The 18297-nt window shown below is 37.6% G+C and overlaps 1 protein-coding gene across 8 annotated transcripts in view; it reads right to left on the bottom strand.

Moving 5' to 3' along the window:
- Positions 1 to 18297, bottom strand: part of TP63 (tumor protein p63) — a 221858-nt gene that overhangs the window by 96580 nt on the left and 106981 nt on the right. The window contains exons 1-2 of one of the 8 annotated variants that reach the window (XM_032337949.1): positions 1492 to 1662; positions 1027 to 1081 (exon numbers count right to left, since the gene is read on the bottom strand). The exons of 6 other annotated variants lie outside the window; for them this stretch is intronic. Coding sequence is in view for 1 of the 2 variants with exons in the window: in XM_032337943.1 (XP_032193834.1) it covers positions 1492 to 1533 (42 nt within the window). In the remaining variant the exon portion in view is untranslated. Of the gene's footprint in view, positions 1 to 1026; positions 1082 to 1491; positions 1663 to 18297 lie in introns of those variants that run through there. One more of the 8 variants, XM_032337943.1, reaches the window with a different exon arrangement.

Below are 18297 nucleotides of genomic sequence, written 5' to 3' on the forward strand. Positions count from 1 at the left end.
ACCTTTCCTTTCTACCCCTTCCTACTTAAGCATGAAGTCAGATCCCAGCCTGCTTATTAGTATAGGTGGGAAATAGCTCATGGACAAACACAAAGTCCGGTATGATATGATTGATAAACCATGTCGCTAGTGATTAAAACTGACCAACATGGGGTCACATAGAAATGAGATCATCTTTAAAGTCACCTCCATTTTTTTTTTTTTTTTTTTAACCGTTTGGTAACATTTTAAGCTAACTTGCCATATTAACGCAGAACAAGAAACTCAAGTTTCTCCACTAAGGACAAGCATGCCTGCTTAAATGTTTTAAAGGAAAACAGGCACTTCCTTTTCCTTCTGTAGATAACTCGATATTTCCCCTGCTCTATTTACACAGTTCAGGTGTCTAGACAATAGCGCGGTCAATATGACAGCGCGGGCCCTGCTTTGTTGCCTTTCGCAGGACTCTTCCTTTCGCCGTGTGCACCTGAGTCCCATGCACTTTGTTTTGATTTTTAAGGAGCTCAGTTTGAGCACTCCACTCTACTTTTCCAAGCATTCGCCTGCAAGCATTTTCATCCGAAACACTGAACTCACGCTCACCACCCGCACCCGCCTTCCCCCACCAACCTCGATCTGATTAGTGTCAACACAGCTGCCCTATTCTGAGGAATGTAAACTAATATTGTTGTTAGACCTCCCTCAACCTTAGGAAACTTCCTCAAAGCCTTGCAGTCTCTTCAGGAGTTTTGTTTCCGTATCCCTTTGCTTAGTGATTTAAGTCCCTGAGACAAATTTGAGGATAGATCAGAGAGGCAAACCAATTCCTTACCTAAAATCCTATATGCTATGATACACACTGCCATGTACACATGTATAAATATTTAATAACGCATCGCCCCCAAATAACTTTGTCATTATACAGTGAAAGTCTTAAGTCAATCACCAGACAATAGGGACATTAGTAAAGTCCCCTGAGGATTTAGATGGGTCTCTGGATTGATAGAATTCAAAACGAAGATGGTTTAAAAAAAAAAAAAATCTCACCTGGATTATTTTGAAAAAGCTTCATTTGCTTTTAGGATGAAGTCTGGAGATAGAACTGAGAACTTAACTGAGTTAAGACACAGCCAACTAATTTGTCTTACTGGTACGTGAATACCCAACAGGAGTCATTTCCATGTATCTAGCAGAATGTGAGCTGCTCTCTCAGTCTGTTCTTACAAAAAGTGATTTTACAAACTCCTGAATATTGGGTTTCTTCAAATATATAACGTCACCCAGAAATTTTTCTCCTCCCTTTTCTCCTATTATTTCATCTCCTACTTAAAGGAAAAAAAAAAAATCTTACAGTCACCACAGAAAACATGAACCAAGAAAAGGAGATTCCTACACACAATTTGCAAAAGCATTACATTGGGTGACCAAGAACCACAAATATGTAAACTTTTATTTAAAAAATAAAAATGAAAAAACATCTCTAAATGGAGTGCTAAAATCTAAAATCCTTACCTCACTAAATTGAGTCTGGGCATTGTTTTCCAGGTACAACATGTTAGCAGTAAGATTGATCAATGCCGCTGTCCTCTCTTCTGGCTCCAGGATTTTGCCAACCCCCCCACCCCCTCTGAGACCCTGACAACAGGAATCTACTAAGAAGATAACAGAACTCAGGTCCCTCTCTCTCTTTCTCTCTCTGTACATAATTTTAGGTTCCCTAATATATACCCAACTATAGGCATGAGGGGCGGGGCTCTTCTCTTTACCTGTCCAATCCATCAACTTCCACCTGGAGTCCTCCACTCCAATGGAGTGAGGCCTCTCCCATCTCATTAAGTAGTTAGAATTCCTTATCACCAATCTTTAAAAGAAAAAGAAAGAAAGAAAAAAAAAAAAAAAAAGGAGAGAGACTGGTAAAACTTTCCCTTGCCTCTTTCATAAGAAAGTGCTCTCTCCTAAAAACAAAACAAAATCTCCCCAAACAAACCTCAGACGTCCCACCACCAGGACTTAGAGAAGGCTTTTCAGAAGGTTATTTTACACTTTGCAACTGAAAAGTAAAACTTCAGGGAGAGCTTTTGGAAGCCCCCCCCTTTTATTTAAACTAGATGTGGAGTTTTAAGAATGACTACGTAAAGTTAGTAATTTCTAACTAAATCCTAAATACCCAAACCTATTTCTAAATATTCAAATCATAGTTATATTTTCTCAATATAAAAATTAAAATCCACTGCTGGATAGCTGAAAAATTTTCAACTTATTCTCCACAGAGAAATGCCAGTGGTTAAACACAAACTTATGCCAATATCAGCCACTTGCTTTTTCAGGACATAGTCAATGAACAATTTAAACCACTGGTCCCGTTACCTTGCAAAAACAAATATTCATATTATGTACAGGAAATAGAAATTCTGGGAAAAGTGCCCATTTTTTTTTAAGCCTTTAAAAAAAAAAAAAAAAAAGCACCACTTCTTTCTATCATTATTTCTTGGGACATGAATCAATACAATAGCTTATCTATTTGAATATTTTCTTTACTTCATTATATCTGGTTTTCATTAATACCCAAAAGCATTATCTTTTTCTGTAAACAGTTAATAAATTATAAATAAAAAGAATAAATCTTTTTTTTTAAAGATTTTTTATTTTTTATTTATTCATGAGAGACAGAGAGAGAGAGAGAGAGACAGAGAAGCATGCTCTCCAAGGAGCAGAAAGCCTGATAGAAAGAATAAATCTTAAAGTGTGAGAAACCAATTGCCTTTTGCCTTAAGACTATATTTACATAAACATAGAAGAACATTATTGTAGAATCTGGCCTTGGTTACCACAATTTAGTGAAGATGAAATGCACTCTCATGGTATGGTTTGATTCACTAAAATTCTCTTGCTACTGCTGAGTATTCTATGTAATTCACTTTAGAGCTCTATCAAAGTATCACTCCCCACCCCCACTTGGAAGGCCAAGTCCCTTTGTCCTGCCTGAAAGGTACAACTGGCTGAGACAGCTAGAAATGGATGCTTAGATTTTTTTTTTCCTAAAATTTAAAAGATAAGAGATTAGAAGAAAATCAGAAGCCTGGCTAGGCTGGTATATAAACTTTAGAAATTAGCTTGGCAAATATATTCATGACCTTAGATTTGCCCCATTTTTACTTTTATTTTTGTATCCATTAAATGCATGTGCATAAAGGATAATGTGATTATTGGCATATTTATTTTAAAGTCCCTGAGTCACTGGTAAGAATGTTTTCTTTTTTTTTTTGCAAAAATTTTCAATAACATCATTTGAGTATCAAGTGTCCAAGAATATGACAATGCTCTGTAACACTACAAATTTATATCAGACATAATGTGCATTTTTTTCTCTGAAATATTAACCAAATGAGCTCTGGGTACGAAGTGCAGTATAATTATTTATATCATGTATTTAAATTCTATATCCACTGACAGCTTTCAGGTCAACAGGGAAGAACAGATTGTTGCTTCCTTAATCTGCGCTCTATTCCAGTGGTTTAAAAACTTGGGTGACCCTGAGAATCGTCCAGGGTGCTTCTTAAAAACAGATGTGTGGACCTGGTCCCAGCTGTATTTGGTGCAGCCCATGAGGCAGTTCTGAATGAATCAGGCTTGGGAATCAGTGCTGTCAAGTAAATGTCATTAGACAACTGCCCAGAAAGCCACTATTAGATCATTTTTTTATAATACTGGGGTAGCATAACTTTTTGAACCCTAAGTATAGGGTTCACAGACTCAAATGTTGATAATGTTCCATCAAAATGTAAACACATTTCATCTTTTACAAAATCAAAATATTCCCAGCGGGATGTGATAGACCAAAATCTTTCTATGGACAAGCTCAGCCTTCAGCACAATCAGATCTGAGGATGATGGTCTATGTCTAACATAGCTACTAAGATTCTGGACAAAATCTATGACACATATATCTGTCCTATCTATCTATCTGCCACTGCTGTTTGGGTCCTTTGGGTAGCTGAAGGCTAAGAGCACAGGACTGGGGGATACAGGAGAGACTAGGAAATACAGGCTGTAATCCCAGTTCTGCCTTTAGTTAGCTCTGTGCCTCTGGGGCAGGTCACCGCACCATTCTGGATTCAAGTTCCTCATTTGTGAAATGAGAGGCAGAACTAAATGATTTCTAAAGACGATTACAAGGCTAAGAGTCTGTCCAGAATCCATGGAAGCAGGTTGGAAGATTTTTTTTTTTTTTTTTGCATTCTTCTTATTTCACTTGGGTATTTATATAGCAATCTGCTCATCTCCAAACTGTGTAGTTAGAGCCATCAAGTTGTACAGATACCAGGATGCTTAAATGACTTAAAGAAAAAGGTACACTATATTGTGGAGGGGTTGGGGGGAGGAAATCTGTGATTTTTGCTTTTAGTATCCTCATGATAAAAAAAGAGCTACTAGTTACCAGTTCATTTAAATTCAAACACATTGCCATATGTGAGTTAACTAAAGTGCCTCTGATAAGGTTTCATTTCAGAATTGGTATAGAAATACCAAGTATTAACTTTAGCAGGAGGTTAAGAGAAGCATGATTCTCTACTCCCCACGCAATAATGCTTATCCTGGGATCTCAAAGGTTTAGTAATGTGCATTAATTTTCCTAATGACTTAGTGATGTATGTAAGTATTATTACCCCATTTTGCAGATAAATAAACAAACTCAAAGATTTGAAGTGGGTTTCCCAAGTCCTCAGGAGTTGGAACAACCCTATTAACAGCTTACAACTTTCTGTTCTCAGCCCCTTCTCCCAGATTCTTCAAAGCTTTGTGGCGTCACAATGAGAGGTCTCTGCTACCCCTTCTTGAAAATACCGCTGTTGTAAACCCAGTGCACTGGGAAGGGAAGCCATCCACGATGTGGGGTTGCTGTGTCTGATGTCCAGAAATAATACTGCTAACATTTTGTTGGCTATCCTCCTAAACAGTTATTCCTGTAGGAGATCTTTATATTTTATAGATAATAACCCATTATTATAACTGGAAGTATTTCTCTGCTGTGTGCATGTGTGTGCCTGGGCTTTCAAATGTATATATGGTTTTACGGGTTGCTTTCTGGTGTAGAAGTATCCTAGTTTTCCATAGTCCAATTTATCATTTTTCTCTTATGAGTTAATATTTTTCTTTTTTCTTTTTTTTTTTTTTAAAGATTTTTATTTATTTATTTGACAGAGAGAAATCACAAGTAGATGGAGAGGCAGGCAGAGAGAGAGAGAGGGAAGCAGGCTCCCTGCTGAGCAGAGAGCCCGATGCGGGCCTCGATCCCAGGACCCTGAGATCATGACCCGAGCTGAAGGCAGCGGCTTAACCCACTGAGCCACCCAGGCACCCTTTAAAGATTTTATTTACTTATTTGTCAGAGAAAGCGAGCAAGAGCTAGAGAGTACAAGTAGGGGGAGCGGCAGGCAGAGGGAGAAGCAGGCTCTTCACTGAGCAAGGAGCCCAATGTGGGACTCAATTCCAGGACCCTGGGACCATGACCTGAGCTGAAGGCAGATTCTTAACCGACCAAGTCACCCAGGCATCCTGCCTTATACTTTTCAAGATAGTTTGAAAGACCTGTCCCAGCCCAACATTATAAAATTCTTCAACCATACTATCATCTCATATTATTATGGCTTTTAACATTTTTTAACTTAGAAATCTTTTAACTCTTTGGAATTTTTATTGGTATGAGAAACAAATGAAGATCCACTCCCTCCCAAGGATATATTCCTCACGTTTACCATTTTTTCAAATTTTTTTTCTCTCTGATTTGACATGTTATCTTTATAATATACCAAATATCAATGGTTCCATTTTATATCTCTGTGTAAAAAAGTTAAGCAAGTGTATAAATCCTTGGCATGCATAAAACATTTGCTTGAACTTCTTAATCCATGTGTGTGAAGTTAGGTAGGGAATAACATGGTACCTACACATTCTAAAAAGTAAAAAAAAAAAAAAAAAAAAAAAAAAAAATGGAAGCAATTTTGTGTTCTTGGATTTTTGCCTACCCCTAATGGTTGAAAGTAGGTATAGAGGATGGGGAAATGTTTAGGTTTCAAGAACAGGCTGCAGATTGGAGATCAGTGTTTCTGTGTGTTCTCTCATGAAGACCTCAGTTCTATTAATTGAGAGAAAAGAGAAGTTAAAGAGGCATAGGTAAATTTGGCCAAGATTAGGTAGACATTTATTAAAGTAAACAAAGATTGGTGACTTGTTTTTAATAGCAGCAGTTGAGACTCCAAGAAAGAATACATACCTGATTCTAAACATATCAAACTTTTTATTCTTTAACCACAGGTCTACCTGAATGAAGTAGAAAAATGAATATCCAGTGTTGTCCCTACTTTCCCTCCTCCCCATGAGAGTCCCCCTCCCTATCTCTTTATCTTTCCTCAGGAACAACTCTGACCATGTCATTTCTCAGGATGCCTCCATGCCAATGAAAAAAAACCAACTACAGCTGACCCTTGAACATGGGTTTGAACTACACAGTTCCACTTATTTGCAGATTTTTTTTTTTACAACATACTACAGTAAATGTTCTTTCTCTTCCTTATGATTTTCTTAATGACGTTTTATTTTCTCTAGCTTACTGTTTTATAAGAATATACAAAATACATGTTAATCGACTGTTATAATTAACAGAAAGGCTTCCAAACAACAGGAAGATAGGAGTAAGTTTTGGATAGGAGTTAAGTTTTGGGGAAGTCAAAGTTACATGCAGATTTTCAACTCTTGGGGGGTCAATGCCCCCAGTCCTCATCCTGTTCAAGGGTCCACTGTACTTCCACAGACACTTAGGGCCTTTCACAGTCTGACTCCAAGCTATGCTCTCAACCACACTTTCCACATATCCCATTCTGCTTGTCACATGCTGGCCCTAGCTGATCATCCGTGCCTCTCCACTCAGTCTGGTCCCTCAGTCTGGAATGGCTTCATTCTTTTTACCTGATCAGTGAAAACATTTTTAGGTTCCTCAGACACTACGACCTTCATGAGAAATTCTCCAATTCCCTAGATGAAATTAAATCTTCTCTTGTTTTATATGAATGTATATAAAAACTAATATAATACTACCTTGCAATGCTAAATTTTGTATACTTGGCTCTCTCCTCCAGTGGGCAACGAACTTTGAGGCTGGAGTACATTTTTTTGTTCACCATATCACATTAAGTGTCTAAATGCCTGATGAATGTGTTCAATTGAACAGTTAATTTTGAAGAAACAATTAGGAGGTTGAATAGTAGATTCTTTTACTCAAGATATTTATTATGACACAGATGCCTTTCCTGTGGGAATCAAAGCACAGTATCTAATGAAAATAGAAAAGAGAAAAAAAAGATGATGGTTTTGATCTAAGTACAGTACCTCAAGTTCTTAATACCTGTTTGCCAAAAGGAAAATTGTCAGAATAATACAACTGCAATAGTTAAAAAAGATTGGGGTTTTATAGAGCATGTGTGAAAGCTAAGAAATGTTGGGACTTTCCAAGTTGCCACAGAACAAAATCAATTAGATCATTTTGATGCCAGCTACTATAAAGGACAGCCAACACAGAACATACATCTAATTTTTAGAGCTTTAATCTTCCCCAAGTGATTTCATCCCCTCCTGCTATGGATAGGTGAGAAGAATTGGCATTTGTAGAAGCTACTGAGAGCCACTTAATTAATTCACCAAATAAATGTTCTTTTTATTCTAAAGCTAAGTTCCAAAGCAAAATGTAAGATGACATCCACTTTCGGGTCACTAGCTAGACTGAAAAATGAGTCTTATAGACATAGAAAGGGAGCTGAGTTCTGTCCTAAATCTTACAGATGTACTCAGGCTATCATTTTTTATTTCTGTCAACTGTCAAATAGAAGGTAAATGGAGACAAGATTTAGATTCTCTCTCTCTTTGTACTTTTAATGTGTCAGGCACTCTTCAAAGTACTTAACATATATCAAATGTGTTTAATTCTCTTACAAAATTATCAACTAGGTACTGTTATCATTCCTATCTTACAGATAAAGGTGAAGACACCAAAATGCAGACAAATACTAAATGATGAAATCAAGAGTAGAACCTGTATATTTTGGCCCCCAAATCTACACAAACCCTGTGCTGTTCAAGAAGGTTATATCTTCATACCTCCTCCCACCCCAGTATTTATCCCTCCTTCAATGCCATGTTCATAGCTTATTTACCAGGCACCCCACTCTATGATTATTTTAATAACAGTATTGTTAACCACTTCCCCAAATTTAGATAGTGTTTTACTTTGGAAGGACTCCAAAACGGTCCAGGTAAAGAAATGCAAAAATGCACACAGATAAGATCATCTCTCCTAGCATTACCTTTAATTTGCATTTAAATTTTTAGATTACAAAATCATGTGATATTTAGAGACAAAAAGTGAAAAAAATTACATGCCCTCTGTAAGCAAACTTCTCAGAATTACTGTTAAGTGTCCATGCTTTTTCTCCTCTCTTAATGTATGTATTCTATAAACAGTTGGGATCATTTATGTGTGTGTATGTATAAACACACATATACACACACACGCATATCATAATTAATATATATATATATTTAACTAGTTATCATACTATTATGAGCATTTTCCATGTTAAGTACTTCTACCACTCAACAGCCTGGGTCAAAGGTTATAATTTAAGTCTCCTGATGGGTGTAGAATCAAGTTGTTTTCCAAAAGGGTGGCATAAATTGCATTTGTAATGAGGATAAAGGACCACAATATTGAAGATTAACTTTTCCAATTGTACAAATAAAAAGAAACTGTTTTCTTATTTTAAATATGAATCCCCCAGGTTATGAGTAAGATTAAATATATTTCAATACGTTTAGTAGCCCTTTGCATTTCTTTTTTGAATGATGTGTTAATGTCCTTTGCTTTCTCCTCCAATCTCTACCCCACTGGAGGAGTAGTGTTTTCCTTATTAATAAGATATTAACCCTTTGACATTTTTGTCACACACTTTCCAAGTTTCTCTGCTCTTTTAGTATTGTATATATTGAAATATGAACTCTGATTACTTTAGTACATAAAAATTACTTCTTCTATGTCATTTATCCCAGAACCTATAAGTAGCCACTGCTAAATTTGGTTATATTCTCTTCCAGAGATATATATTCTATATAACTCTGTACTTATGATAGCATACATTAAAGATATGGTGTTAAGTATATATATGTGTCTATGTAAATATATGCATATAACTATTTTTATGAGTATATACTCAAGTCATTGCATGTATTTTTTTAAACACTGTTTTTAAACTGTAACACAGTATTGCTGAATTAATTTAGCATTTCATACTAACTGGGAATTCATTTGCTTCTATTTCTCTTTAACCCTATAACCTTAGTTTTTATTTATTTTTAAAGATTTTATGTATTTATTTGACAGAGAGAGAGAGAACGATAGCACAACCAGGGGGAGCGGCAGAGGGAGAGGGAGAAGAGGCTCTCCACTGAGGAGGGGGCCCAAGGTGGGGCTCCATTCCAGAACTCTGGGATCATGACCTGAGCCTAGGGCAGATGCTTAACCAACTGAACCACCCAGGTGTCCCAACACTATAACTTTAAAGCAAAAGGTACTATATTATGAATGAAAATACATTATTAGAAGCTGAATCATTCAATTAAAAGACATTCAGTGCTTTAAGGGCCAATAGATATTACTACATTAATTTCTGGATATTTTTACCTGTTTATCTTCAGACTAACAAGGTAAAACAGTGTAAGTTTACCTAACCACAATATCATTAGCAGCTACTATTACAATATTTTTCATAGTTTAGGGAAAAAGCACACAAACAAAATTAACTTCCTTCTGTTGCTATCATATATTATTCATTAAAACGAACATATTCCTCTCCATTCCCATTGATTGCTCTGCTTTGGAAAGTGTAAGTCTTTAAATCAAAGTAAGCTGTATTTGAAGACTGGTATGTTCACTTAGATTTTTTGAACCTTCATCTATAAAATCAAAATATCACACCATTTTGTAACATTTACCTTCCTAACCAATCCTAGGACACTAATTAGCTTACAGTAAGTTTTAAATAGATTTAAGTACACTTTTATCCTTTTATTTATTCACATCTGTAGTTCTGCACATGGCTACTGGATACCTTCTATAAATACTTAATTCCATAAATACTAGATTTTGTTTGTGTTTCACTAACTTTCATTTTTCTCCTGTCATAGCCTCCAAATGGCTGCTGCCAGAAGGAAGAGGTCGGTAGTCAGCTGTCAATTTAGAATAGTGGAAAGAGCTCTGGAGTCACCAGCAGAAACCTGGGGTGTAGGTCTCACCTCTGTGTTTTTAAGTAAGTCCTTTTTTTTAATGGATAGATCATGAACAAATATTCATTCAAGCTAATTGCACAACACATCACCCTTCCTTCTGGTTCCATACTGAGATATATTTCAATACAATACCAGCTTTTAAATGATTTACGCTACTTAAAACTGTAGAAAAGTAGTCTACCTTGCCTTTAAGAAAGGCATTATTCCAAGAGTCATGGGCTTTGGGTTAAGCACTGGCTCTGAGAGTAAATGGGTTATATTACATAAAACAGAATATTTCCTTGTCCATTTTGCAGTTTTCCATTCTATTCACTGGACTTAGTTTTGCTATACATTTGGCATCTTGTATTGAAGTTTGGGTTTGTCTATTTAACCATAATCTGAATTTTACTATTAATGAAGACAGACAACATCCCTATCAACTTCATATTTCACATCTTTTCCTTGTGGTATTTCCTTCCTAAGAAGCATTAGGGAGTGGATTTTATAGACCAGCTGAATTCTACGATGTTTTCAGTGCTAGAGATTTTAAGCTTTACTTTTAGTTCCTCTATTTGTCTATCCTCAGCAAAAATACTGGGTTGGGGGGGGTGCCTCATTCTTCCTGGAGGCTGTGCTTTGAGGCAACTCAGCTTTCTTTCTTACATAAATTCTCTCCACCCTTTCCAGGAAAAAAGAAAATCCCTAGGCAAAATAAAAAGGAGGTACATTCACTTTGGAATCCTGGATAGACTCCAGGGGGGAAAAAAAAAAATCACACTCTGCCTATTTTAATTCAGACTCTCAGAGAATTCCAATGTCCTTTTAGGGTTTCAACTCACCCGTCTGCACTTACCATTCGTTACGGGATGTGTTCAACTGGCAAAAACTACTAAAGCTTCAGGAAACAGGATGGACAATCACTGGTTTGTGACTTTGGGAAAACTTGGATGATCCCACTCGTGAATCTCCCCTGCAGTACATACATCATCTTTGCTTCAGGGACTGTAGTGAAACGACTGAACCCTTCCGGGAGCCCTATTTTCCACTCATCCTCTCTGCTACACTAGTCATACTTGCACTATGTCCATATCTTAAGTGTGAAAATATGAGGTATGCATATGTGATTTATACATATATATTAAGTTCCAGTGTATGTGCCCTGTGACTTGCTGTGTGACCTTGAAGCCTCTCTGATTTTCAGCCTCACAGAAGTGCAATAAAGTGTTGGCCAAGCCCTAGGGGATTTCTAAAGTCCTTTCTTGGCCTCTCAAATTCTCCATAGGCTTCTAAGGGACACTAACTTCTCTCTTACTGTACAATGGTTTAAACAGTGTCTTCTTGGGCAGAAAACAGCTCTTTACCACAATACGAAACAAAGAAAGACACTTAAAAAAAAAAGAAGAAGAAGAAGAAGAAGAAGTTAGGATGATTAAGAGAAAAAAACGGAAGCCTGAAGCCCTAGCTGAACCCTGGATCACTATCCTTGCCACCTCCAGCAGAGGGGCGGAGGTAACTTAGGTATGACAAACCATAGTGCTTCTCCAAACTGGCAAAGCAGCGCGTACTGACTGCTCTCCTAGACACCAATGCCAGCAGGCTGCTGTAATCTTCACTCTGTGACAGGCCTTCAGAGAAAGAGTACCTGTCTCTGGAAACCATTTCCATTCATCCTAAGTATAGGGTGTAGGAGGCCTTGATCCAAAAATAATAGTAATGAAATTACAAAAAAGAAGAAGAATAGGGGCACCTGGGTGGCTCAGTTTATTGAGGATTGGACTCTTGATTTCGGTTCAGGTCATGATGTCAGGGTCATGAGATAGAGCCCTGTGAGGGGTATGGAGCCTGCTTAAGATTCTCTCTCTCCCTCTGCCCTCTGTAAAAAATTAAATAAATTAAAAAATAAAATAAAATAAAGTAAAATAATTAAAAATAAAGGTGAAAACATGATTCCCGGTATCATTTTTGTCCCAAGGACCCTGAGTACAGAAGAAAGTGAAGCACTCACGGTATTGGAAGGCAGAACCTAGGCAATAAGGTTGGACATGAACCCTAGGGACTTTTGACCAAAATGGGAAACCGAATCCAACTTTAAGAGGACCTGAACATGTTGTGGTAAGAACCCTATGATAAATTCTGGCTTTAAAATAGCCTATATTTCTGTCTAGGACAGTGTTAATTGAGTACACAGTCTTATTAATGAACTAAGATGGATGCAGTAGTTTGGAGTATACTATAAGAGCTTTGGGTATTAGCATGCTTTGCAGACTAAGAGCACATAGATGTTGTACTTCATAATTTTGCAGCTCTGTGCACCCTGGTTCCTCTGTTCTCTCCACCAGGCAAACTCCAATATGTTGTTCAACACCCACAGGACAGGTTTCCTCTGTTTGATTCAACACTTGAGGGACTGTTTCACACCCAGCATTGTGGTGGCATCGGTGGGTCATTTGTCTTCTCTAAGCAGCCCAGTCATTCCCAGCTCGAAATTACCCGGTCCTGGCAATACCTGCATGATCGTAGATCTCATCTCATTACTTTCGAGTTCTGTTTCCATGAATCTCACACTAAAATATGAGCTGGAGGACATGGGTGATGCTCATGTAGTTTTCTCCAGCTTGGAGAGCATGCATGGTAGGCACTCCAGTTCTGTTTGTCAGATGCCGACTCTGGTTTGATCCCTGAGATACATCTGGGCAGCAGGCATGGCCTTCTTACCTCCAATTCTCAGATAAGGAAACCAGGTTTCAGAGGGCTTCAATGTTATATTCAAGTTCACATACCCACTGTGCCTAAGGCTGTAGGTACTCTGCGCGGCCATGCAGGGAGCCCAGTCAGAGAAGAGGCTGTCTGCTCATGCTCATGCCCCAACAAGGGGGAGGGATTTGGTCTCTCAGCAAATCAATTTGTTTGCCTGCGCTGCAGGAGAAAGAAGAGGTCTTGTTGCCACAAATGACTCCCAAAGATACTTTCCTACTTAACAGCTTTTTTCCCTTAATGTCGATCTCCTGAGCTTCTTACTGTTACAGACATAATAAACTGATTTAGTTGCAGCTTCCCAAGCCTGATTCACCACTCGATTAAAAAGTGGTGCAACCAAGTAGGTGTGCCTCTGTGAGCCAGGTGGTTAAGCCAGATCTTCTGGCCTCCAGAGGCCACTGGTTTGATTTTGTAAGAAAACATTACCTGCATCCATCTTTACCTGGACAACTCTGCAACAGTGGTTATAGAAAGATTAAAAAGAGAGAGAGAGAGAGAGAAAGATTTAGGATGAATGCTGCATCTAAAAAAATACAGGCAATTTCCAGCAAAGACAGGAATTTACTTTAGGATTAAAATATATGTAGCTTAAAAGTAAAGAGAAACTAAGTATTAATAGCCTCCTAGTAACAATGTAGAAACAAGTCTTCAGATGGGAACCAGAAGAGTTCAAATCATTGTATTCAGATCACAGAAAGATACATGTGGCAATGTCAGGTTCCATTAAAAATAATCTGAACACACACACACACACACACACACACACACACACACACACACAATGGAGCAGTCCCAACAAAATAAATGTAAAGGTGAAGAATTATTTGTAATTCAGGTGACAAATGAATGAAACAGGTATACTAAGCCCATCTTAATGAGCTCCTTATGGTCTCATAAGTATTCCTTTTTGTTCACTAGGCTTTGTAATTCAGATTGATTCCCTTCAGGGTAAGAGGGTTAAGATACAGTGCTGAAAGGCTAAATCAATGACAGTATACATGGTGTGTCCTAAATCTGTAAGATCATGAGCAAACCAGGACCCTGATGCTTCCTTCTGAGCATGTTTTTAAAAGATATATTCAGCATCTTCTCTCCCAACTAATTCCTGAAATGGTCCATATTCTTTCAATTTTTATTTAGCAACCATAGTGAATTCTTAGTCAAGGTCAATAGCTAGAAGTCTGTGCAGATACCTAAAACTCATGCATGATCCTTAAACATCAGACTACCTCCCTTTCTCCATCTCCACTATTATTCTAGAAGGAAACAAGTAAAAAATGCTTATCAGGATACATCACTGGGAAAATTGTCAAATATGAGTTTTACCTCCCCTCCCTTCCTAACTGGGCAATCCAAACAGAAAAATAAAAGTCAAGGCTAGTTTAAATAGTTAAACATTAGTTGAGTCCAAGATTAAGTCCTAGATCCATGTTAATGCTAGAAGGATATGAGAGACCACCAGTAGAAACTACTTTATTTCTCCTCGCACATACCTGCACATATACACATTTAATTTCTAACATTAACTGAATACTTCATTGTACATGGTCTTAAGACCCAAAAAAGAACAAGATTCCGTGCCTGTCCTCAGACTGCCTGATAGAATGGAAGGGACATCTCTGAAAAGAAAAGAAAACAAAACAACAGCAGTAAAGTTTATAAAGTCAGGAGGAAATGTATATAAAACAGAAGCTAAATAAAATAAATGCTAAATGTTAAGTTATAAGTAACAATTCTATGGAAATAAGAGAGAAGGAATGATTAATTCCCAATGAGGAGAAATGGAGTTGAGTCTCATTACCGTTGGGTAGGAATTGGAAGGAAGACAAAGAGAAATAAGGCATTCCTAAATTAAAATAACAGTAAGGGACAGAAGACAGAGACAAAACATTCTGTATTCAGAATAATAAAGTGAAGTTAGGTGAGCATGGATGGACTTGAGAGATGGGAGGTAGAGTAGGAAACATGTACTGGAATAAGACTGGTGAGCTTGAATGATTTTTGTCTTTCTCATGCATAAGGTAACTAAGCTATTACGACTTATAATGTATAAGTTAACTTCCCTGAAGATAAAGGTATTGGCTAGATCATCTCCTATTTCCTATGACTATTTTTCTAACTCCTTGGATTAAAAATTGGAAAACTTCATGTGAATTGAATGAATATCAAAAAGATTCTAGTAGACAGAACTGTCTTCTGCCATTGCTATCACCAAAGATTAACGTCGACTGCTCTTCTCTTTCTCATCCTCTTCAGAGAAGTGTGCCTGCCAAGTCCACCCAACTGTCACAACAGCATTTGCCCTCTGACCTTCAGCAAACAATGCACAGAATGCCTTTTTAAATAGCTAGTTGCTACTCACTTGTTTCTTTAAAGAAAGACCTGCAAGGCTAATTAGAGAGTTCAATGTTCTGCCCATCTGGGGCTAACATTTACATTTAAAACTATAAAACAAAACTAGTTCTCCTAATAGACCTCCTGTCCTGGAGGACTCTAATCCAGTAGGGGCTTCCCTAGGTTCTCAGGATAATTTAGGGATTCAAACACAAGGACCCAATTTTTTTTTTTTTCCATATGCTTCTCTAAGTCTATGAGTCTCAGTAGTTAGCAATCAATTAGGCATTTGCTCATAAATTCTTTTCCCATTATTTCCTAGCACTATAAGTGGACACACCCATTACGAGGGCCACTTTCTCTTGTGCCTCAGCAAGAAGAACAGGGAAAAGAGAAAGAGCTCTGCCATTTTCTCTGGGAGGGAAATGTGGTATTCCAAAGGTAAGGATAAAAGAGAATGCCTGGCTTGCAGTGACAATGATATGAGCAGTAATTCTAAGCACTGGTAGAAACAGGACTAAAAAATCTGACATGATTAAGAGACTCTAGAACTCATATAGCCAAACTTTTCTCATTTTAGAGGCTGACAATATAAAGCCCCCAAATGGAATGTACGTGTCCCAGTGCTTGGCAACAGTTTTGTGAACATGAAATGGCTCTCCATATTCTTAGATTTACATTCCTGTTAGAAAGAATTACATTGCCCACTGCATTTAACTAAGAGAAATTACATGTTTACCTTTGTTGCCATGGCTTACTCTCTAAGGGTACTAGAATTACATCTTATATACCCATTCAGCTGCCTCGAGTTCTGCTTTGAAATCAGTTAAGTTTGGGCCACAAAGACAATTTATCTAATAAATATATTTAAGCTATTAGTAAATATCAACTTCCGTTTCCCCTCTGGTAAAATATTTTTCAGAATTAATTTTGGGCCTTCTAAAATGTAAAAGAAATATGTGACCTAAATGAGAAAGGAGAATGACACAGCAGTAGAAACTGAGACCAAGAAGTGTCAGACATGCAGAGAGGTGGAAGAAGTGGCCAAGGATATGGGCCGTCGCCTCACAAAAACTTGGAAGCAAAGTATGCACTCAAGCAAGTAGACAAAGCTAAATGGAGATGAGGCGAGACAAAAAGTGACATTAGGATTTCGGTAACTGCGCAGAAGGTAGTCTCCACTCTGCCCTGAAAGAACATAATGTAAAATCTAGCAAGAGCAGCATCCTCTGGGTTTGGGGTTGAAAAAGAAAAAAAAAATAGATAAAAAAAGGAAGGAAGGAAAGAAGAAAGGAAGAAAGAAGCAAGCAAGGGAGGAAGGGAGGGGACTGACTTGGGGGAGAATGATGAGTTGGCGTCATAAAAACTTAACCTACGTATTAAGCTAAATTAAGTGGATTCAGGTCATGGTAAGTGATTTCTTTATACATAGTTTTTAACTCTATTTCCTCTCTGTAGAAAGGTTTGTACTATAAAATGGTTAATTAAGGGATGCCTGGGTGGCTCAGTTGGTTAAGCAGCTGCCTTCGGCTCAGGTCATGATCCCAGCGTCCTGGGATCGAGTCCCACATCGGGCTCCTTGCTCAGCAGGGAGCCTGCTTCTCCCTCTGCCTCTGCCTGCCATTCTGTCTGCCTGTGCTCCCTCTCTCTCTCTCTGACAAATAAATAAAAAAATAAAAGGTCAATTAAGTAAATGGGTGTTGAGAATATATTTGATGACAGTATTTACTGATTTTATATAGCATTTCGTTGTAGCCGACTAACGTGTCCTATCTGATGCTATATCTAAATGCACTTTGAACTTGACTTGGAGAGCAATGGCTCCAAGTCAAAAAGTGGGCCATAGAGTCCTGGTTCTGATACTTGCTACATCTGTGGGCTCGATGAAACCCTGAAACTCCATTTCCACATTTATAACATGAGGACATCATGACTATATTACCTCACTTATAAGGTACCTGTGAGGATTGTCAGATAAGAAAAAAGAGTTGGGGCTCCTGGCTGGCTCAGTTGGTGAACATGTGACTCTTGATCTCGGGCATGTGAGTTTGAGCCCCACACTGGGTGTAGAGATTACTTAAAAAAATAAAAAGAAAGAAAGATAAAGTGTTTTATAAACTATAAAGTGGAAGGGAAAAATAGAAGAGATTATAATTAGCCAATAGTGTGTTAGGATCGCTAAAGCAGTGATACGTGTAATATCCATGTGTTGTCTTTATCATATGTCTTCCTCAAACACACACATGTATGCACAATCTCTTTCACATTTTATCTGTAACTATCTCAACTTGAGAACCATCAACTCACAAAAGAATTCAGTCACACTGAAAGATGGCTGGAGAACACTATTAAATATACATAGTTCTTTTTTATCTTCTGCCAAGTATGAAATTTCTTCTAAAGGAAATACTATTTGTGAAAAGAAAGCAAATTTGTCTTTAGACAAACCATAAAAATGTGAAACAGTTAGCCATGAATTAAGTGGATTTTTCTCTTTTTTTCCACATCTAGTGAAATTTTTTTGATCTTCAGGGGACACAGACTGGATGGATCCATGTCCTCGTTCCTTCCCAAGTTTATGCCAGTTACTTACATATTGTAATTATGAAGCTAAATGCCAGACTGCGTGGGTGGTGGCATCTGATGACCCTGAAGATCTCTCCTAACTGTAAGATTTCTATGACTGACAAACAAACAAACAGAAACAAAAATGTAGGGAGCCCACAACATACATAAACTGGCAATAAAAATGGAAAGGATGTTCAACATTATTTTTAGTGGCACTTAGTATTTATGTTTGGTCATTTAATGTCTAGAAAACAGTTGTAGTCTTTGTTAAATAGGGAATAAAGTTACCTACAAAAACTTGTGACAGCCAGTATTGTTCTCTAACTCTGCTAGGAACTGGCT

This window comes from Mustela erminea, chromosome 1 (assembly GCF_009829155.1).
Source record: "Mustela erminea isolate mMusErm1 chromosome 1, mMusErm1.Pri, whole genome shotgun sequence".
In the NCBI taxonomy this organism is placed as follows: domain Eukaryota; kingdom Metazoa; phylum Chordata; class Mammalia; order Carnivora; family Mustelidae; genus Mustela; species Mustela erminea.